General features: G+C 43.9%; 1 protein-coding gene across 1 annotated transcript in view; it reads left to right on the top strand.

Annotated features, from left to right (window-relative positions):
* The window catches only part of Gnai1 (guanine nucleotide binding protein (G protein), alpha inhibiting activity polypeptide 1), a 78839-nt gene that overhangs the window by 1751 nt on the left and 54101 nt on the right, over nt 1–22987 (top strand). The window contains exon 3 of the mRNA XM_005377203.2: nt 170–283. Within this exon, the coding sequence (XP_005377260.2) occupies nt 170–283 (114 nt within the window). The remainder of the gene's footprint in view (nt 1–169; nt 284–22987) is intronic.

Here is a 22987-nt window from a genome sequence, read left to right as displayed (position 1 = left end):
TCCCGTCCGCATCCCGACCCCATCTCCTCCCCTCCCCATCCCGTCCCCGTCCCGTCCCGTCCCCCTCCCGTCCCCGCCCACGGGGCTCCGCGCTCACCCGCGTCGGGGGCCGAGGGGCTGTGCCGGGCTTTGCCCTGCGGGGTCCGTGCCGCGAAGTCGGGGTGCGCGTGACGCGGCGAGGGCTTCGAGCTCCGGACGCGGGGTCCCCGCCGCCTGCTCCGCTCAGCTCCCGGCCGCACGCCGCGCGCGTCCCTGGGCGCTGCCCCCTGCGAGAACCGTGCAGGTCGTTCTCGATCGCTGGACGAGGAAGGAAAGAGGAGGGGCGCGGGGCTGGACTGAGGCGCGCGCTGGGGAGGTCCGGGCAGCCCTTTGGGGCTTTGGCTGAGGCGCACGCGGGGAGGAAGGATGCTGGAGGCTGACGGTGTGAGGCCGGTTCCGGCTTCCCTTTTGTTCTCGTGCTGTCCGCCCCCACCCATGGGTGTCCAGGTGAAGGGGCGATTCCTTCCAACCTTCCTTTGCGCCTCGCCTAACAGTTACAATAAAGCAAGAGACCCGATCACGGCACCAGCCTGTTTTCAGTAAGCCTCTGTTGCGCTGGTTTAATGACTGCACAAAAATGGTGGGTTTTTTTCCTTCGCCGTTGCTTGTAGGCTTCGAAGAAGCAAACTTGGCACGACTAAAAGTAATGACGATCTGAGTCATTTTGCAAGCAAAGTGCGAAACAACTTTGCATTTTAAAGATTCGGGTGGCTTTTTTCGCCCTCCATAGCCTCTAACATAAGTCTTTCTTAGTGCTAAGGACTGTCAGCCTCAGTTTTTACCTTAGTAAGGAACCCCGTGTTTTGAGGTTTGGTGTTTGTAGACTGTGGCCCGTGGAAGTGACACCGCGTGGATGCTGCCGTTGCGAACCGCATGCTCTTCCTTCGAAAATGAAGGCTCGACACAAAAGGAGGGTTGAGAAGTTCATTTCCAGGCTTCGGCATTTACCGTGTCAGTGCGTTCCCCTGGTGTGGCATTTACCGTGTCAGTGCGTTCCCCTGTGGCCCTCGGTGTGAGGCAGCCCCGCCTTGTGTAAAGCAGCGGAGTAGGAGTCCTAGGTCGGTGTAGGCGTCCTTCCGCTACAGAGCGTCTGGGAAAGGCTGGGAGAAAGGCCTGAGAGGGAGGTTTCGCTACCTCGGGGAGCAGAAGGGGTCAGTGTTTGTTAAACCTAGCGCTGTGGGCGTCTGGACCTCGGCTGCAGCCCGGGGAGATGGGCTGCAGCGTCTCTGGCCTCCCCTCTGGGATGATGGTACCAACCCTGCAACCTGTGACCCTCAGAAATGTTGCCGAATGCCCCCTGGGGGCAGAAATGTGACCTCCATTTAAAGCTGCTCCTCTAGGTTAACAATTAAATGTAGCTGCATGTGAAACAGAGAGGGAAAGTTGGGCCTCTGCAGCCCGCTGTGGTGAGTTAGGTGTCGCTGGGTCTTTGTTTTCAGAAGAAATTATGGAATTTTTGTTTCTTCATACCAGTGACGTTAGAACAGTTCCAAAATGAATTGAAAAGAAAAGCTTCAGGTTACTGAATTCCTTTGTCTTTTTCTCCTTTGCTTTTCCCTCCGTCCCTTCTCCTTGTAGCAACTCGGCCACACCCCTGCTGCCCCCCTTGGCTCCTTGGAACCCTGCCCTGCCCCCAGTGCCCTGACCCTGCTCCTGTAAGCCTGTCAGAGGCGTGCTCATGTCACAGAGCTGAGCTTTTGGAATGCTTGAAAACATTTTTTTCACTAATTTGACTTTCTGAATGTTGGCTTCTTTGGGGGTGTCGAAAGCATGTGTGAGCAGTTCAGGGAAATCGTCCACCCTGGATGTGGCAACCAGATCACCTGGCAGGAGGAGTGGGCTCTGAGATCCCCGAACCACTGTCACGCCCAGTGCCTGGGTCTTTCCTCCTGTGCAGTGCTTTGTTAGGTTTATCAGAGGATTTCTTTAAATTTATTTAAGGCTGAAAATTTCCAAAGTACACATGAGTCAGTATGTTAAACAGCCTTGTATGTTGCATTGTAAATTAAAGAATGTGTAGTCTTTTTAGACATCTGGGCTGAGGGACTCAGATCGGAGAGCTGCACCTTAGTAAAGATTTTTGTCTGTGGGTATCTAATATATTTGCTTTAAATCAGAGGCACCTCACCACCCTAGTTAGTGACGGTGAATTAGGCCTTATGGAGAGGCCATAATCCAGTAGTGGCGAACCTACGGCACACTTGCACAGCAGGCTGCTGGCATTATTGAAAGCTCTAAAAGGTTCCACACCACTGATTTCATCTCATCAGTGACCGAAAGGAACTTCGGTAAAAATTTGGGTGATCTGAGTTTTTGAGATTTTGGTTTATAGGTTTTAATACCGGAATAATAATCCTAAGTGAAGACAGTTATTTTAATGAAATAAGTAATAAAAAGAGTAATCTTTGTATTCTGTGTGGGTAGTGATTTCAGGGGATATATCTTGTATTCTATCGCCAGGAATGCTGTCGTTTATCATCTTTTTAAAATCAGTATCGCTGGGCGTGGTGGTGCATGCCTGTAATCCCAGCACTTGGGAGGCTGAGGCAGGAGGATTCTTGTGAGTTGGAGACCAGCCTGGGCTACAAAGTGAGATCAAGGCCCGCCTAAACTGCGTAGTGAGACCCTGTCTCAAAAAAAACAAAAACAACAAAAAAATCAGTATCATTAGGCCTATGATGCTTTTCAGTCAGACAATAGTGTACTGCTGGTAATTATTAAATGCTATTTTACTATGATTTTCACAGATAAAGGGAGTTAGATTACATCAAGGTATAATTTTTGTGGAATATTTTTGAAGTAGAATTTCACCCCAAACCTTTGAACTTTCTCTTCTTTTATTCCACATTACGATCCTTCTCTGCATCTGTCTCTACAAATAAAAATCCAGACTGTATCTCTTTGTGAAGCTCAGTTTAAATGTTACATAGTTGGGAGAAAATGGGGCGAGGAGTGGGTTATTTTCCCCTTGCTGCTACCAACCAGCTGTTTGCGATACTCCATCGCTTATCTTTTCGCTGCCTTTGAACTTGCCCCATGACTTCTCTAGTTGAGCAATTCTGGCCTTAGCAGAGATTAATTTTGCCTTGCTTTAGCTACTTTCTTCAGTTGGCTCAGAAGCCTTGGTATCAGAAAGCCCGTTTCTTGGAATAAAAGGACCTGGTGTTTCGGGTCTCTCTGTGGCTGGTCCGCCTCTTCTTTGCGGTTACTGGAGCGGAAGCCACAGGTGGGCTGGAAGCACATCTACACCGTGCTGATTCCCGGGTATATCTTCAGTTTTTCATTCTCACATCCCTCTGGCTCCCGCCTCGCGTTCCCTGCTTCTGACCTCTTGGTTCAGGAGGCTTCCTGCTTCTGTCCTTCCTGCTCTGAGTATCACGCTGTGTGCGTGGTCACAACTCTTTAAAAACTGTCTCCTAGGGCTGGTTCTCTTCTGTCCCTAGATGTTCACCTTAGAGTACCTTCCTCCTGCCAGCTAGAGCAGTCAGCGTACCTGCTGCTAATCATATCTGTGCTTGGTCTCTAAAATGTGTTCTTTCACTCTTCTTGCCCCCCTATTCCTTGAGCACCCTAAGGGGAGAATCCTTAGGGCTCTCTTTGCACTCTTAGTACCCCTTCTACTTGGCCACTTGGAAAATATGTTTTAAATTATGTGACATCGTCTTGCTGAAATACAAACTTCACGCTCTGCCATGTTGTTTTCAGTGCCTGTGGCAGTAGATAACTATCCAGCTGAACAATATTTATACAAAGGAATAGTAAAGTTATGTGATGACCCACAAACATGTATAGTATTTAAAAGAAAATGCTTTGGTTTAATATTTTGCTTCTGTATTTATGAGAACTTAGTAGCTGTTACTAAATCTGATAAAAAAAATTGTTGTAATTTTTTTTACACAAAGATTCACTTTCCAGCCACAATCTTCATTTTTGTTGTAGCACACATTTCTCACTGCCTTAAGAAAACTCAAGATACAACAAATCCATCCGAGAGGACAGGACCGGGTTGGTTTCAGGGTCACATATTTCTTGGTCACGTGTCCTGGCGTGCGTGTCTTCAGTGTGTGACCACACTGAGTGTGATGTGTTGAAGTCCCCATCCCAGATGGCGTGTGCGGGCCAGTGACCAAAGGTTAGCAGGACCTAATGTTGGAATGCTTAAGAACCTTAACAGAACTAGGGCGAAATAATTCTAACATGAACATGTATTGTCATAACACAGTGGCTTCAAACAAGGTAGACATCTACCACACAGTCTTAGAAGTCAGTCGTCCTTTAGGAAGGGGATCAGGAATCTTTTCTCCCAGAAGTCCTAGGGGACCATCCCTCTCCTTGTCCTTTTTTACCTCGAGTTGTAGGCTGTGTTCCTAGCTTCTGGTCCCTTCCCGACTGTCAAAGCCAGCAGTGGCCACTAGAATTCCTCCCAGGCGGCCTCGCTCCATCACAAAGGAGGGCCTGGTCCACCCACATCTCCCAGGATGTCAGCTCCTGGTCAAGACCCTTGGCTGACTTTCACATGAGTGAGTCCCTTTCACCACGGCAGGGGACATAGTCACAGGTTTCAGGGAGGGGTGGTGTCTCCCTGGGGACTGTTGTTGTGCTAACCCTCTGCTTCCAGAGCGCAGGCAGTTCTGCATGTAAATACGTTCACCACCTCCAACACTCAGACTCCTCCACCCATTACAGCGCCAGCTTCAGATCCAAAGCTCATGACGCGACCCAGGAATGGGTGAGATCCTGTGTGTGAACAGTTCTGGGATAAATCTTCATTTGTGAACCTGAAAAACTAAAGAACAAGTTATCTGTTCTGAGAAAACAACAGTAGGTCAGGTACAGGTTATGAGCTGTAGTGGAAAGGAAGAAAGAAGTATCAATCTCAAGCACGTTGAAAGCTCCAGTGGCTCTTAGCTGTGCCGCTGGGGCGCTAGACAATGCTCCTGGGTCACCCTTCCTTTCTAGTGAAACCGCACATGTTTGGAGCTGCTAGTTTATTAGCCTCCTTCTTGCTCATAGAATTTCGGTGACCTGACAGCATCGTGTCATAAAGGCAGACCGCACCTTTGCTTGGAAATCACTGCTGCACATCCGAGGCCAGAGCTTAGAGGACTTGCTTTCTTTGTCAGTGCAGGGTGTAATTTGGCTGAGCTTTGTGTTTCTGTATAGCAAAGACTCCCTTTCCTGTAGCTTTTAATAAACATGGACCTTTCTCTCCGGTCTTTACTAGCAGCGTGTTGGAAGCATTTCTGTGATAATTTAGGTATTTTGTAAGATGGGCTGTGTTTTTTCCACCCTGCTTCTCACTTGCTTCTGAGCCCTCACAATTCGAGAAATGCGTGTCATGTATGTTAAGTTTCTGTCATGTTCTTCAAACTTTTCATCCCATGCCTGTTACCCGATTCCAAGACCCTTTCTGCCTCTGTTAGGTATTTGCAGGTTTCTCCCTTGGTACCTTGTGTACACCTTCAGGGAATGCACAGCCATTCTAATGGATGTTCCCTAGTCCTTCGTCATGTAGGTCACTGGGGTACTCATCAAATCACCAGCTTCTGGGTTTCGTTACTGAAACCACGGAGTTCTGCTCAAGTCAGGATGCGAAAGAGGAGGAGTGGCCTTGTTCACCTTCTCTTCAGTGAAGTTTTTCTGGGTCATCCAGTCTAAACTACCTTCCTTCCTCTGCTCCCAGTTACACCATGCTGAAATCTTCATGTGCACTCACTTTTTCTAATTGTTTCTCATCTGAGACAGCACGTGGTTGCCTTTTCATAAATGTTGGTTAAGTGATGGATAAACCAGTCAGCATTTATTTTGGCTAGTAGTTCTTCAGAGAGAAATCATCACTACCTCTTCCTTGTGCTGTGTGTAATTGGAGTGAATTTTAGCTCAGTATGGCATGTTTTCCTTTTTTACATCTTGCTGGTTAGCGTCAAACCTATTCTCTCACTCCTCACAGAGTTTTGAAAATTCAGTTTGGGGGGCCACATTCTTATTGCGTGATCAGAGAAATGTGACTTTGTGAATGAAGTGGTAGGGTAGAATGTGACTTTTATACCTGCGTGTTCTGAGTACTTTGTTTTCAGCAGTACTAGTGCATTGCTACTTCACATTCGAGCACTTCCTTAAATTGAGGGCGTTAATGCATGGAGGTGTACAACATATTCCTGCAACTACACGTGTCACGAAGGGTGATGTGCTGCTGGGTAACCTTGGCTTTCTGGAACCAGCAGGACACCCAGAAGATCCCGCCCAGCCTGTTCTTTACGCCCTGCCTGTCCTGATATTGTGAGGATTGTCAGTGTAAGTATTTCTTAAAGTAAATTGATGCCTTGGGACTCAAGCTATGTCTTAAGCTTACCAAGGTCTTAGGAGAACTTACAGTGTACAGCGGGAAATTACAATGGTAGATGGGGAAGAAGTAGAACGGTGGCAGGTACTGAGGGATGAGCGCCTCTGGTGGAGGCCAGAGTGCTGGTCCAAGGTGGGGCTGGAGCAGAGACGGAGGAGGTGTGGTTATTACACTGCCTGGTGTTTCCGCGCTTACTGTTTGATCCTGCCTGGCTACCAGCTCTGTGCTGTGTGGAAACTCGCGATTTAGAAGCGACTCCGCTATCTGTGAATGTTTTCTTCCATCTCCGCACACTAGCAGCTTTGCCCCTCCAAGGCTTCCTCGGCGCTGCGGGGACGCCCCTGATTGGACGGAGCAGTTAACCTTGAGCTCTGCCAGCCAGGTGATTTTCTTGAGATCTTGAAGAAGTTAACCAGTTCTTTAAGCTTCAGTTTTCTTTTCTATAAATGCTGGATAATAAGTGCGTCTGCTTCATAGGGCTTGCAACAAAGAAAGCCAATGCACTGACACACTTAGGACATGTACTTGATACATATAAGCTCTTGTTATAAACACATTAGACTCTTCTCAGATCAGCCCTGCCTTGCAGTTCGGTCCTAGACATTAATCCTTCTGTTGCCTTTCTAAACAAGTGTGCGCATATACCAAAGACTTCAGGAACTACAAAATCAATTTTAATTACTAGCTCCTCATCCCACTGTAGATGCCTTGTGGAATTTGGATTTCTGATAAGAGCTTCCTCACTGGGACTAGAGTAGGTAAATACCTGAGCTGTATTAGGAATTCTGTAGAGAGTGAACTTTTAGCAATTGGAGGACTTTACAAGTGATTTAAAAGTAATTTTCTTTCCATTTTATTACTTATTATTAGAATAAATGCAGTGGTTTCTTGCAGACTTTCATTTCAGCTTTCCTGCAGGTAAAACAAAGCGATAGTGTAAATGGTGAAACATTATTTGAGCTGATTCAAAAGAATGTGCATTTTTTCAGGGCGGTTCATGATAACTTCCCACAAAATTTGAAATCTTTCTGAAGTGGTTTTGTTGGCTCAGGAGATTCCTAGTAAAACTCCATGGTTCTGAAGTGCCTTGCCTTTCTGAGGCATAGGCCAAAAGCCACTGGTCGTAATTTGCTTATCTAATCTGTAATATATCTCTATGTATATAGTTGCTGTTGTTTGTTTAAACACGTGCGCTTTACGTGGCAGCCCCTGTGAAGGATACTAGTTTCGCTCTTCACGGTGTTTAAGAGGCGTGGACCTTGTCAGTAAGGCTACAAGTAAGACTGTGGTAAGACCAGGTAGGTGGCAGTGCACTTGCCTAGAATGTGTAAGGCCCTTTCTCTCTCTCTCTCTCTCTCTCTCTCTCTCTCTCTCTCTCTCTCTCTCTCTCACACACACACACACACACACGCACACACACACACACACACACACACCCCACTGTAATATAGTCAGAATTAGAAGAAAACTGTGTTGATAATCCTGAAGCGAATCCAATCTCGGGAAGTACATGTACTTCTATGCAGTTTAGAACTGCTCCGTGCATGGTGGGTCGCTCACTGAGTTACCCCAGCAGCACATCCTGCAGTCTCCAAGCAGAGGAGAAATCTGAGCAAGCGCTGTGCTGTGATTGTAGAAATCCTAATGCTGGTCAGGCAGGGTGCCGGAACTGAGGAGGGGTGTTCCGCGAGTGCGGCCCTGGCTTCCACCCCCAGGGCAGCTGGGGGGTCCCAGGACTGTTCGGGCTCCTCACTGATGGTCACGAGCGCTGGCAGTGGGAGCTAGTTTGCTTTCTGTCGGCGGGCACCCCTGCTGAAGTCTGAGCGTGCTTCTCGGTCTGCTGTCACTCCTTTGGGTCCAGCAGGGCCACCTCTCCTGCTGTCCAGGTTCTGCCTTCTCTCCGGGGGATGCGGTGGCCCTCACAGTCACTGTTTTGTCCAGCAGCGCTGTGTGCCGAGCTGGTGCCCGGGAGCCTGGGTCTCAGCTGTCCCGGGCCATCTCTGCTGTTCCGTCTCGCATGGGGACCTTGGGTGCTCCATCTGCCGCACAGAGCTGTTCAGCTGCGGGCATCCGGGACCTCAGGCGGCGCAGACTCCTCCCCCAGGCTACCTGGAGACTTGCTTGGCCTACCTGGGCCTCTCTTTCCTTAGCAAGCTCTTCATCTTCTCCAGAACTTCTGCCCAGAGAAGGGGCAGCCAGGGGCCGACTCCACCTCTCCAGCTCCGTCTGCTTCTGCAGCTCCTGCTGCCCGTCCTAGGTCCTGGGTCCCCTAGGCTTTGCCCGCGACGCCTGGGAAAGCAAGCCACGCCTACGCTTCCCTTTCTGTCTGGGTGCAGTCTGCCTCTTCTTCCTACGTCACATGAGCGCTAAGGAGGAAGAAAGCGCAGCAGTAATTTTCAAAATATGTCTCATGGTGCATCCTCCGCAGTCAGCCCCGATCCCTGGGTCCGTCTGTATCCCTGTCTCTCAGCAGATGTGCTAACCTTATTTTTTAGAGCTGCACTTCTTACACGAAGACTTTGACATGAGCAGAGATAGTTTAGAATCTTTTGTAAGGCAGGTGCAGAGTCCGGGGCTTCAGTGGCTGCGTTTCTCACCGGCTCCCGGGGCCGCCTGGCTCCCAGTCCTGTGCGCACGCGTTTATCCGTCTCACAGAGCTGCTCAAGCCTTGTCTGGTTCTTGCCATGTTCACGAGACCTCCCCAGTCTTACCATGAAACAGAGCCTTGCAAAAGAATGGCGCTTGGTTTACGCGTTGAGATTTGTGTGCACACCGGCGTGCAGTGCCTATCACTCTTCATGTTGTTCTTCTGTAGTTAAACTTCTAAAGTAGATTGGGAACCTTGATTTAATCGTGCATTTTGAGAAAAAGCAGTATTACCTTACAAGAAAACGTGTTTCCTGAGCAGTGACCAATGACTTACTGACAGTGAGCATTTATGTGTTTTTGTGTGTGCGGGAACATTGTAAGTGCTGTCTTTTGCTCCTATGATTATCTAGGTCAGGTTGCAACTAGCCTGTCCTAATGTTTTGGTGACTGTCTCCATCAGGTAGTGTTTGGGATGAAATTCCTTTGTCAGAGGTAATGAATAGCGGTTGCTGCTGTAGACTGAGTATTTGTGTCTTTCCCAAAATCTGTGTGTTGAAACCTAACTCCCAGAGCAGCGATTGAAACAGGACTATGTGAACGAATTTGGGCTTAGATGAAATCTGAGGTTCAGGCCTTTGCGAAGGGTTGAAATGGACCATGCCAGCTCCCCTATCTTGGGTTTTTAGGGTCCAGAGTCGTGAGGAATAAATGTCTGTATTTTGAAGACACCCAGTTGGCATATGCTGCTGTAGCAGCCGGAGCTAACTGCGGGAGTCGAAAAGCATGGAGAGACTGGGGAGGATCATCTGGTCAGGTTGATCGGACTTGACAGAATTGACCGTGCTGTTTTTGCATAAGCTCAGCTCCCCTAATCCCAAATTGCATGGGCACAATTTCATTGCTTTTAAAAAGGAATTTTGAGGCCGGGCGTGGTAGCGCACACCTGTAATCCCAGCACTCAGGAGGCTGAGGCAGGAGGATTCTCGCGAGTCTGAGTTGAGACCAGCCTGGGCTACAAAGTGAGCTCAAGGCCAGCCTGAACTGCATAGTGAGAACCTGTCTCAAAAAAACAAAAAAGGAATTTTGATGGTAGAAAACTGACCTTCACAGTACTACATAGTGATAATCAGTCACGAAATGTGAGCCATTTAGTGATAAGCACAGCTTATGTGTTCCACAGCGTCTTGTGTGCCTCCTGGTGAACCATTTTTGGGTTGGGCTTTCTTGAAGTTAGTTATAACATCTGGTTCTTAGGAAATGTGTGTCATTCATTCACCTAATACATATGAAATGCCAACTCCATGGCCTGCATGTTCTAAATGTTTGGGACTGAAACAGTCTTTGGGAATCTGATGTAAGTTAGAGAAAACGTTCTCTGAACATTTACCGTTAGATAAAACAATAAGGCTGTTCCACTGTGCGTTTAATTAAAACATGGCTTCTGGGTGCTTCAGTCCCATTTATCTTGCTGTGGCTCTGTAGCAGATTATCGGGGCTTTGTTTTCAGTGATTGCACTTTATAGGTCAGTTTTATTGAGTTTTATTGCTCTTTGTTAAAAGCTGTTCCAAAACTTTCAGAACAAAAGCTGAGGAGTGATCGCCCCAGAAATTTATATTGTGCACACGATAAGGCTTAGAATTGCGGAATTAATTTCCCGCAAAGCTAACAGCTGACAAATGTAGTCCATTGTAGGCTTAGCCGTCATATCTGAAAGAACTTCAGCTCTGCTTTCAAAACTAACTGGATAAAATGTGACTTTGAATAAAATAGAAAACTTCATGAGATCTTACCAGTGACTTCCTTTGGCAAATCAACAGGACTCGGCTGGGTGTCCTTCATAGACGAGTGTCTGTTTTGAGTTATGTTGTGTGTACATGGATGTTTGGTACACGAGTGAGCAAATGCAATTTTAAAATGAAGACACACAAAAACCAAGCCTTAGAAAATTCAAGCATCTGAATGGTGAATCTGTCAACACGATGCTCATGAATACAGCTAAGAAGTTCTACAGTGGGTTCACACGCATGGACAAGTAAGTTGGGCACATAAGCTGAGCTTTCACATGTTAGAATTGGTGGCACTCCAGAAATGATGTATCACCCTTATCATCTTTATTTCTGGTTTTTATTGTCTTGAGACAGGTCCTCACTGTGTAGACCAGGCTGACCTCAAGCATGTGATCCTCCTGCGTGCTGGGTTACAGGAGGACGTGACCGGGCTTGGCTTGTCTGTTTCCAAATGTTAAGATTAGGTATTTTGATTTATGATAATTCCAATCATTAAATATTATGTGGATAAATTTATACCCAGGTTAGCCAGCATATTTGATAGAGCTTTTGAAGTAAAAATAATATATTTCCCATGTGTGTAGTCAGTGCTGAAGAAGACTTGGTTTAAATCCCTAACGTTTGTGGCATTTTCAGAGTTTAGTTTGCAGTGATTTAAATTACTAGGAGTTTATATGTGAATACCCTTCATTATACCCCTTGCCCAAAGCACTTCTTTTATGATAGTAACCCTCTGAATATCTTTCCTTCACCAATAATGAAGTTTTTGATGCAAATAGAAGATTGCTTCATCTTTCAATGTAATCTACTGTTAGAAATCTCAGTATAGCAGAAATAATTCTGCAACTGTCTTGGGCATGAGATATTGGCCTTTATATCTGTTTCTCTAATTTCATAGTTAATGTCTGTATATTACTCTCTACATAGACATCTGCATTGGTAGAAATGCTGAATGTGTGGCTTGACGTGTAGAGAACACTTCTGGTTCTAGGTGGGGCTCCTTATTGCTGGGAAGAGAGACTCCTCAAACTCTCTGGGAAGCCTCAGGAGATCTGAGTACAGAGCTCTGTAGAGCACTTGGTCAGGCACTGTCAGGGTGACTTGGCATTGCAGGGTGGTTTCCATCCAGCCTCTAGTTTCCTCCCTTCCTGAGCACTAAGCTCAGCACATAACTTGTGCCACCCCCATGCAGGGATGGCGGGGGGTCCAGTAGAGAATCACTATCCACTCAGCTAAGCCAGGGAAAGGGCTGCCAGACTATTAAAAAAAAGCCTTAACATTGCTTCCAAATCCTTTCCATCTCCAGTATCAGAAAATAATTTTTGTCTTTTGAACAGCAATGTAATGACTTTTTAAAGTAAGCTTCTCTGTTTAGGTTGATATGTGTGTTAATTGCCTCTTGTGTTTTGAAGTATTCAATTTCCAGACCAATATGTGAATAACCTATATCTCAACATAGTTTGAATGTCCTATGTTACATGCAGCAGCAGTTTGGTGTAGCAAGAAATTATAGGCATTACTCCAATTTGTTCTAGTGTTTTAATTATGTTCAAATGCTGATTCTGTAGTTATAGGGTATTATGATGTACTTTGCATATTTAGGAAAATAAATGAGTAAACTTCTCTAGGAAGTTCTAATAGTCACATGGAATATGTAACTGTGTATACACTTTTGGCTTATGTGTTTATTGATCATTAACAATTTTCTTTGAATTCCCAGTCTACTGGCTTCATAATAATCCATTTCATAGATCTTGCATGATATATATAATGACAGTAACGCTGAATTGAGATCTTCCAGTTTATAGTCACTTTATGTGGGGATGGTCGGATTTTATGCGTAGGTTATTGCCTGTGCTCCAGATTATTTCCTAGTGTGCTACTGGGCTCAGGGTTGCACACTGACTGGAGGTTTATACTGCATAGACGATGATCAGGAAGCACCCTGTCTGGTCCTACAGGGCTTTGATTCCTAAGCAGCATGCCGGGTACCTCCACATGCATCACTTTATTTTCTGAGTACTTTTGTAGGACAAAAGAGTTTCATACACAGATGGAAATGGTGTTCTTGTGGACCAGTTCATGTCAGTTTGCACCTTCTCTGCTTCAGCCTGGCTGTTTGCTAGTGCTTGTTTACTCTTCACTGGTGTTGCCATCGTTCCCCGCTTTCCATTTTACATAAGTCATCTGATGTAACAGCCTCCTACCTGGTCCTCCTGCCTACACACTTTCTGCCCTTCTGTCTCTAAAAGCCTCCTCAGTGACAGCATTTATCTTATCTGTCACTGCTCAGATGCCTTCCTGAGTTCCGATTATTTACAGAATGTCACCCTGATTATTAGTGTGGTATTCAAAGCCCTGTGGTTTGGCTTCCACCTCTCTTTCTGTCTTTCCCATCCCCATCCTGTGCCACCCTCTCTCGTCTTCCCAGACCTTCTTCCCAGCGGAGCCCTCGCTTGTGCGGCTCCTCTTGGTGCAGCCTGATCCCGTTCCACCCTGTCCACGGATGGTCATCAGCAGAGTTTGGAGTCTTTTTTTCCCTCTAAATGAATGCTATGTTGATCCCTAATGCAGCATTTCTTATGGATTTTTAATACTGATTTGAGTGTATTTCAGTATCAGTTAAATGCATACAATTATGCACATATATAGTTGGGTCTAAAAATCATGGTTCTCAGTTCTACAAAACCACAAAGCCAAAAAACAACGTGCAGAACTATAAACCAGCCCAATTCTGATTAATGCTACTTGTCCTGTGCTGGGCATGGTGTCAGGTGTGCATGCCTTTGCATTCGGATGCCAATACCACATGCCAGAAGGTGTTTCAGTTCTCGGTTTTCTCCTCCTCTGCCTGAAGTTGCAACACCCTGTTTCCTGGGAAGGACCCGCCTTTCGTAGAATACATGCATGAATCACAAGGTGCGTTAGTGTTCCCACCGAAGGCCTACGTTTTATACATGAAAAAGAATTTGGATATAGCTAAGTGCAGATAATTATTTAATAAATGTCAAATTAGCTAGTGTCTGCTGTGGGCTGTGGGAAGCATTGTGTGGATCCTCCTGTGCACGTGGCATGAATTCTGCCCTCAAGAAGTTAGCTGGCAATAGAAAGAATGTTTATGGGAAGGATCAGTGTGGAACTAGGACTTGACTTGTTCAGGGAGGCAGCTGAACTTCAAGTTCAGAGCTGTGACCAATACAGCCTTTCAGCTCTTGAAAGAGCGCAAGCGAGAGTATGAGGCCTGTATGTTGAGTTCCGATTGTTGACCCCTTTTTGGAGTTAATTTTTCTGTTTTTGTCTTTGTGGTGTTCTCTGATTGTTGCCTCTTTGCCTGTCTTTCTCATGAGCCTATTTCCCTCAGCTCTGTGTAACTAAGGAGCCCTTGGCACTTTCTCATTGCCGAGACAGCAGACACTTGCACCTTAAAGGAGGAGAGATTTGTTCCAGCTCACGGTTTGAGAGGTTTCAGTTCATAGTCAGCTGGTCCGAGCAGGAAAGGGCTTGGGGAAGGTCTGCAGGAGAGCTACTCACTTCAGGGCAGGCAGGAAGTGGAGAGCTAAGGGAGGAGCTGGCAGGGGGTGGCACCCTTCCAGGTCACTTTGCTGGGACCCCTCTTTCATCTAACCTGCCCCCTCAGCAACACTTTCAGCTCTGATAAGTCAGTGGAACAGTGAATCCACCCATGAACATAGCGCTACCCAGATCCAGTCGCCTCCCAAAGCCCTGCCTGTGAGCCTGTGAGGCTTTTGTAGGAGGGGATCTGAGCTAAACCGTAACATAAGGTAAGTAAATTTCATCTCATCCTATAAATCTGGAAGCCGAGACTGTAACAGTTAAGCTACTTTTGCTTCAGGGCCTATAGCTATATGTAAGTGGCTAGACTGGGTCTACAAGTCTTCTTGTCTGATTTCCATTTATTGCCCTTCTTGATATACTACTACCTCCTGCTAGTTTCTTATGCTTGAATGTAAAGAAAAATTTGATCCTTATGTTATTTCATGTAGACATTTACAACTGAAATTCAAAGGTATTTTTCCCCATTAGGGGATAGGGCGTAGTAGACTATTTGTTAGATAAATTTAAAATGTCAGATATACTGAAAGAAGAAATTGACTATGACATTAATATTAATATTAATTGATACACTTAATAAGGTAATTTAAGTAGTTTTTAAAAGTGAGATTAAATCATATATACACATTAAGTTAGTGATTTATTCCTAAGAAAAAAGAAAAGTACAAGAAACCAATGTGAAGGTATAACTGAGATTGATATAAATTCAGTTTCATCTCTTATGTCTGCAGTATTTAGGGCTGAAATATTTCAAATGGAAAGTGAAATTAATTTTAGAAAGTCTTGAGGCAATTAAATATGTGACTCTTTGAAGGAAAGTTAATTATACTTAATATACATACTATATTTACCAAAAAATGTCAAATGTTCTGTTCTGTAAGATTTTTCATTAATATCCATGACTTTTCCAGGGGAACTAAAATATTACATTTCTGAGAATATTCCACAATCTAAAAGGGTCCTTATCATTGATGTGGCCACCACAGAAGGAGATGAAGACTTGAAGAGGGAAGATTAAATCAGTCAAACTTCAGTGGACCCTCAAGTTAAACTGGCCTCACATACAAACAACTTGGGTTACGACCAGAATTTTAGGCTTAACTTATGACCAAAATCTTGAGTTACCACCCAAATTCTGGCTGCTTGTGCAGTTGTAAACAAATTTTTGCCATGCCAGAAAAGCATATGTAAACATACATAGCTTCAGTCTGAGCCCAGGTGTATGTGTTTGTGCATGCAGTTTCAGTCAGCATGGAGAAATCTGAGAGTGGTGTTTGTGTGATCAAGTTCCATAATATGTACAGCATGTTGAAATTCACCATCTCCACAGTCTTACAGAGCAAGATTTGTATAAGAAAGCTAGTGTTGCTAAAGGTGTTATTTAAATTAGTAAGACATGATCAGTAGTGTTAGACAAGGTGGAAAGATTATTAGTATGGTTAAATGAAAGGCCGGTGGCAGGTTATAGCCTCAGTCTATAATTTGTGAAAAACCTAGGGCTATAAATGCAGGTCTTGTAAAGAATAATCCATCAACAAGTGATAATGGTGAAGCATTTTGTCCCGGTAAGGGGTGGCTTCACAATTTTAAAGCAAGAACTGGGGTTCATAACATAACAAGGCATGGTGAAGCAGCCAGTGCCGATATAAGGCCTGCTGGAAATTACATATATCGCTTTGAAATGATGACACAGAGAAATGGCTTTTGCTCTCATCAAGTTTTCAACTGTGATGAAACTGGCCTTTTCTGGAAGAAAATGCCAATGGAACATACATCACCCAAGAGAAGAGAAAAATTCCAGGCTACAAGGCTATAAAGCATAGACTAACCTTTTTCCTGTGTGCCTGGTGAGTGATGACGTCAAGATAAACCCTTTCTTGTTTTATCACTCTGAGACCCCTAGAGGGTTCATAAAACATAGTCATGAAGAGTAGGTTAGGGGCCATGTGGAGATCTAATGCAAAAGCCTGGGTAACGAGAGTACTTTTTTCTGAGTGGATCAGGGAGGCTTTCTGTCCTACTGTTAAGAAATATCTAGAGGGCAAAGGTTTTTCCACTCAAGGATCTCATCATGGGCGGTGTTCCTAATCACCTACAAGATTTGGAAGAGGAATTGGCTGAAGAATTCCCATGGCTCTCAGTCAAGTTCGTCCCTCCTAATACAACTCCCCTACTGCAGCCTATGGACCAGCAGATCATAGCAAACTTTAAGAAGCTCTGCACCAAGGATCTGTTCCTGAAGTGCTTCCAGATGGTCTCAGAGGCAGATTTAAGCCTTAAAAAGTTCTACAAGGAATGTTACAACGTCCTTTCCTATATGGAGTTAATTGAGAAATCTTGGGCCTCTCTAAAGACAGTGAGATCCGCCTGAAAGAAAATGTGGCCTAAAACTATATAGTAGAGAGACATCGAAGGCTGTGAAGAGGAGTCCGAGCCTTCAAATGACCCTGTGGTTGATGACACCTTCACTGTAGCGGAGACCATAGGCTTGCAGGTAGACACTGGTGGTGCTGAGGAGCTGTGGAGGAACACTAAGAGCAGCTGTCTACAGAGGAACTTCAGGAACTTCTGGCTGAGCAACAGAGAATGGCAGCTGAGGAGCTTTCTAAAGAGGAGGGAGAGTATTAACAATCAGTGCAGTGAAGTCATTCTGAAATAAAGGAAATCTTGAAAAAAGGGGCAGAGCTACAAATATTTGTAGAGAAGACCCACCTAGATCAAAAAAAATCAATTGTTGCATTCACTCACTTAATGACAATGTCATGTCATACTACAGAACAGTGTTAAAGAAAAGACAGAAGCAGACAACCTTAGACTAGTGTTTAGTTCTGAAAAGGTTGAGGGTAGTGAGCCAGAAGCAGGTCCTAGTGGGCTACAGACCCTCCCAGGGAGACAAAGGATACCGACACTGGAGAGCGAGTCCTGATGTTCTCATGGAAGGGGACTCACCTTCCAGACAGTAACCACCTTCCAAACAGTAACCACCTTCCATAGTGTCCTTCCTCCCTGCAAACCAAAGATGTCAGGTTTAATGGTGAGTGCCGTAGAAAATTGTTGTTTCTAGTAACCTAAGCACATTTTATAATTTCTTGGTAAATACAATAAGAAAATTATTGATATTTCTGGTGAATTGTGAACATTATACAATACTTTTTATGATGAAAAGGTTAAGGAGTCCTTTGGGAGGTTTGACATGCATTATGGTTATTTTCATGATTTCTTATGGGAAAAATACTCTTGACTTCCAACAAACCTGAGTTACAACTAGCCCTCCTGAACTCATTGAATTCACAAGTTAAGGCCCACTGTTGCCTAAATCTTCAAGAAAGGCCAAAGGATGCATTTTAACTCTGTGTGTTACTTTTTCCTTTTGATATATCCAAACTATAGTTTTTCATTCCTGCTTTAAGATTTTTCTTTGTAAATGTGTACCTTAAAAATTAGTAAAGTTAATGCTTGTGTTTTTAAATAACTTCGTTTGACTTTAAAGATAAAAAGAAGAAAACACATTAACAAACAAACAGCCATAAACAAAACAATACCCAAACAATAGAAGCAATACAGAATTTCAGGCAAGATGATAGGAAGTTAACAATAGTTGTTGTATTACATATTATTATCTTCAAATTGGTTACTCAGTTTAAATAACTTGTTAAATATGCTTGAACACTGACTTGTGGGTTGGAATTGGAGCATTCTGACTCCACAGGTTAAGCAGGAATATGTTGGCAGTGTTTTTCTTCGATAGAGTAGGAGAAGAGTGAAGTTATTAATCAGTAAGTCAGAGGTGGCCAGAACAGCATGCTTACTTCATCTCAAATGCTGGAACAGTATGAATGTACTACAGTGCAGTTCTGCTCAGCTGTTTTGAAGGGTCGTATTTGTTAGCAGTTGAACCATCCTGAATCATAATACTGGAGAGTTTTCTCAAAAATCCATTAAGAAGAGATAGGTATATCCTTTGTGTCATGGTCCAGAAGAGTAAACAAATTTAAGTGAACAGAAAATAACAGTTTTTGTTTAATGTGAGAGATTACCTGGTTTTCCTAATCTTAATCTTACCTTCTGTGAATTTTCTTTTATTTCCTATAGAAATATTTTCTCCTAGAAATATCCAGGCAGTCAACTTATAGAAATTTTAGTGAAAATCAGGCTTTTATACTGAATTTACTTTTGTAAGAAGCAAATACAAGGACACACTTATGTGTAAGTTGTTATTTTTATGGCTATGATGTCTTGTGTTTAATTAGTTCTGGGTTGCATGGATTTGGTTAAAAGGGTTACTGTAATGCATCTTTGAGAATTTTGTATTTGTTGTAGTTTGGAAAACTGGGATTAAACTTGGTGTATAGGGACCTTAGGAGAAAACCATGCATTTCTCCAAGCTGATGCAGTTTTGTCCTGGTAACAGCGGCAGTCAGAATGATGACATGATTCTACACACAGAATAGATGTTTGTTTCCAGACTGAAATGATTGATTTTTCCAGTTTTTATTTGGATGTTTCTTATATAAACAAACGGCCAGTATAATTTATATTCCTTACTAGATTAACTTCACTTAGCTTCGTGGTTGACAAATAACATACTTCTATTATTACATCGCTTTTTAGGGTATGTTTTTCTTTAACCATGTTAAGAGAAGTGATGAATATCGTAAGATATCAGAAATGGAAACATTGTAAGATCCCAGTTGAAAATGTTGCTCTCCCCAGACTACAGACATTCAGAAAGATTTTGATTATTGTAACTGGTGCTTTGAAATCAGCAATAACTTTTTGGGCTGTGTTCCAGAATTATATGAGGTGAGTAACTGTGAAAGACTTGAATTGACAATTTACTGGGGTTCAGATACAATATTTTTAAAGTAGGTTATTTTTCTCTAAAATATAGTTTCAGCTTTAATGAGATGTATTCCTGCAGGACAGATACCTATTATATATTATAGAAAAACAAAAATAAAATACTGGTTATGCTTCCATTTTAGTCTTCTTCTGAACTTTTTTTTTCTTTGTCTGAGACAGGGTGTCATTGTGTAGTTCAGGCTGGCCTTGAGCTCACTGTGTAGCCCAGGTTGGCCTTGAACTTGTAGTGATCCTCCTGTCTCAGCTTCCCAAGTGCTGGGATTACAAGTGTGGGCTACCACGCCAAGCCTTGAATTCATTTTTGAGTGGATATGTCATAAATGTTGTGTTTCTAACTAAACTGCAGAGGTTTTTTTTTAGAACTTATTGACTCAATATTTGGGATTATGCAACTTTTGAATTATTGAACTTTTCTTGGTAAAAGGAGAAGTTTCATGCTTTTTATAGTCTCACATGAATTAAGGCAAAACATTCTGAGTTGATTTTACGTGCATACATTATTTTGTTTCTTGGATACTTTAATCGTGGTGATTATTTTTATGTAAGCAGGTAAACAAATTTTTCTCTAATAATATTATGAATTTCAAACAGTTTCCAACTCTGTATGTCCATCAGACAGTACAGGCACATTGTGTAAAAATATTTTTTGTTGTTGTATGCAAGGTCTAGGAATGTTGAAGTTTTCATGATTCCAGACTTGTTTTTATTTACACAGAAGTCACATGATTTCATCTCGTTAAAACTTCCTGTGTACCGCTTCAAACATAACATACTTTATGTAGTCTAGTTTGCAAGACTTTGCAATCATAGTTATTAAGGTGTCAAAGTCAGTGAGTAGGCTGGTGTCTTTGTTATTAAAGATCAGTGATGATAATTGAGGTTTTGAAATTTTAAGTAGCAGTGGTATTCTCGGAAGAATGATAGCAGAGTTATGCAGTTGGATGTTTAAGGAAAAAAATCAGTGTGTCACCGAGCAGACTACCAGCAGGCGAGTGTGCTGCTCCTCCGTCACTTTAGACTTCTGCATTTTACCATTAGGTCTATGACCCACTTTAAGTTTCGTGAAGGATGTAAGGCCTGTGTGTAGATTTTTTTTCTTTTTCATGTGGAGATGCATTTGATCCTGTGCCAGGTGTTGGGACTGCTTTTTCTCCATTGTAATTTCTTCACTCCCTTCAGTGACGTGTTGACCATTTGCGTAGGTCTGTTTCTGGACCCTGACCTATTGTCTGTTCCTTCACCAACACTGCACTGTCTTGATTACCGCAGCTTTAGAGTGAACCTAGAGGACAGACGAGGTCAGCCCTGTAGCTTTATTCTTTTCCTTCAATATTACAGTGTCACTCTGAATCTTGTTCCTCACCACATGAACTTTACAGTCAGTTTGTTGATATCCAAAGAGTGATTTGACTCACTGTTAATTGCTAACTCTTAATGAGTGTTTGTATGCTCAATTGGTATGGTAATATGTAAGAGTTTCTAGATATTTATTAATTTCTTCTTTCTCAAAGGATGACCCTTAAAATAAACAGTCACAGTGTAAATGGCAAAATACTGTTTGCTAAGTTTGTCCTTGGGTAGATACTCAAGCGAAGTATAAGAGATCCACCTCGTTTCAGTCCGTGTCAGTCCATCTTGGGATCTGTCCCGGAGGAGCTCTCAGTCCTGGCCTGTGAACTCTTGGCTTTGTGTGGACTCTTTCATGTTGCTGGGGGCGATGTCTGCTAAAGCCACAGGGGTTAGAGGTTGCCAGCTGCTTCCGCTGACGCCCACTGCCTGCCATGGAGGAGCAGAGGCTGCCGTCCCCAGGGCTGGCTCTGCTTTTTGTCTTGTGGCCTCGCAGGGTCCCTTGTGATGTTCTCTATGCAAGCTGAGAGTTCTGTCCTAGGCCCATAAGCAATAAAACCGGTGCTAGCACCAGTTCTGGTGCTGTGTGGCTTCACAGTTCCACAGAGACTTTTGTGCGGCACTCTGTGTGGGCTTGGGTGGTTGTTTATTGTGGTCCTTTATGCTCTGTTGCAGCCCAAGCCCAGAAAGTGTGCTTAAGGCCTTAGCCCAAGGCTGGTGCTTTGCTCTGAGCCAGGCCCTGCGGCTTGGCATCCCCAGCTCACTTGGGATCTCTAGATGAGCACAGGTCCAGTTTAGACGGGACGTTCCTGTTCAGTTTGCCGCTCTTGGGCAGGTGTTAACAGTTTAGAGATAATCTTTGCTTTCTCTTTGGATGGGGAGAATCTCCAGGTGTGGTTTCCTCCAGGTAGATTTTCTTCTTTGTTTCTGTGTTAAGAGTCTGGTGTTCAAGCAGGGAAGATTCGGGCTGAATCTCAGCATCCTCTCTGTAACTGGCGGGACGATTGTGGCACATTTCTGAATTTCTGGGGACCTTAGCCTCCTCATCTGTGATGTAAGCGGGAAGCATGTTCTCGTGGCACGGCTGAGGGTCAGAGAGGTCTGTGAAGTCCCGGGCTTAGCTGGGAAGCGCCTGCTGTGGTGCTGATGTTGTCTCCTCTGAGTTCATCAGAGCAGTCACTCACCACAGAACACAGGTCACCTCCTGGACAAGTGCTGGGAGACACCTTTGCCTACTCCATCCACTGCAGCATTTCCGGGAGGGGTGTGGTGCTCTTGTGATTATTCCAGCACCCTAGAGGGGACTTTTCAGTAGCGAGGGAGCCCCTTGTTTATGGTGAGTGGACTGAGTTTCCGTTTGAAAACTGAGAGGGGAGCAGAACTGTTTGCATACCCCAGCACGCAACATTTAGCAGGGTGCCCGTCAGCCAGCAGGGTCCTACAGAGTGAGGCTTCTGAGTTCTCTGCACGTCAGTTACTAGGAGAGCAAGGGAGGGACCCACGTGACTGTTTGAGAATGTTTCTGTATTAAAAAGAAATCCCTTGTTCCATGAGACCGGCTCTGTGGTGCTTAAGTTTCATTTTGGACAGGTGGCTTGCATAGAGCTGGGTTGTGTTCTGGTATTTCCCTCACGGAATAAGTGCTGAGGAGAATTTCACTTTTCAGGCAGAGTCTGAAAATTGACCAGACAGCTTAGGCCACTTTTTGCTGTAGACTGCTGAAATTTTCATTGCATTTCAAAAGTGAAGGCTCATGATAACCCATTTGCAAATCAAAGCTTTCATTTTAAGACATTTGCCAAAGTAGTATCTGTGGTGATTTTCTTTTAAATTACAAGAGTAAAGATTTTTAAGAAGTCAAAAGTTGTAACTTTTAAGAAGAAATAACTATATTTAATTGCGATAACACACTATAATCTTCAAAGCAGTGTGAAAATCTGTTTTGTTAAGGAGAATATTTTGGCAAGACAATTGGAGTATCTTCTAAAGAAAGCAGGGGACACATTTTGTTTTCTTCTCACTTAGTAATAAGGCTAATTTTTAGAGAAATATTCTGATGACTACTGACATACTAGATGCCATACAGTATGATGCCTTGAGAAGAGTCTTCAACCAAACACAGAATTTCCACAAAGCAAGTCATGTAGCTTCCTAGCTAATTGCATCTAATAAATAATGAGTTAGAGAAAATGTACCTTTAAACTTTTTAAACATGCAGTGCTATTTTGAATCCTTAATCTGCTAAAGTGAATCGGGACTCTTTAAAAGCATAATAAATACTTCGTGAGGTAACGCAGGAATCCACAGGGAGACCCACTGGCATTATTCCCGTTAATGTGCCGAGGATACCGTTCCAAGAATTGTCATATAGGACTCTGCAGTTGGTACACACTGCGGCATTGTTGTTCATTCGGTTCTCACAGTTCTGCTGGGTGTTGTTCTGCT

This window comes from Chinchilla lanigera, unplaced genomic scaffold (assembly GCF_000276665.1).
Source record: "Chinchilla lanigera isolate Chin_1 unplaced genomic scaffold, ChiLan1.0 scaffold00009, whole genome shotgun sequence".
In the NCBI taxonomy this organism is placed as follows: Eukaryota; Metazoa; Chordata; class Mammalia; order Rodentia; family Chinchillidae; genus Chinchilla; species Chinchilla lanigera.
Note: the sequence above shows the minus strand (reverse complement) of the source record. Positions and strands in the feature narration are given on the sequence as shown.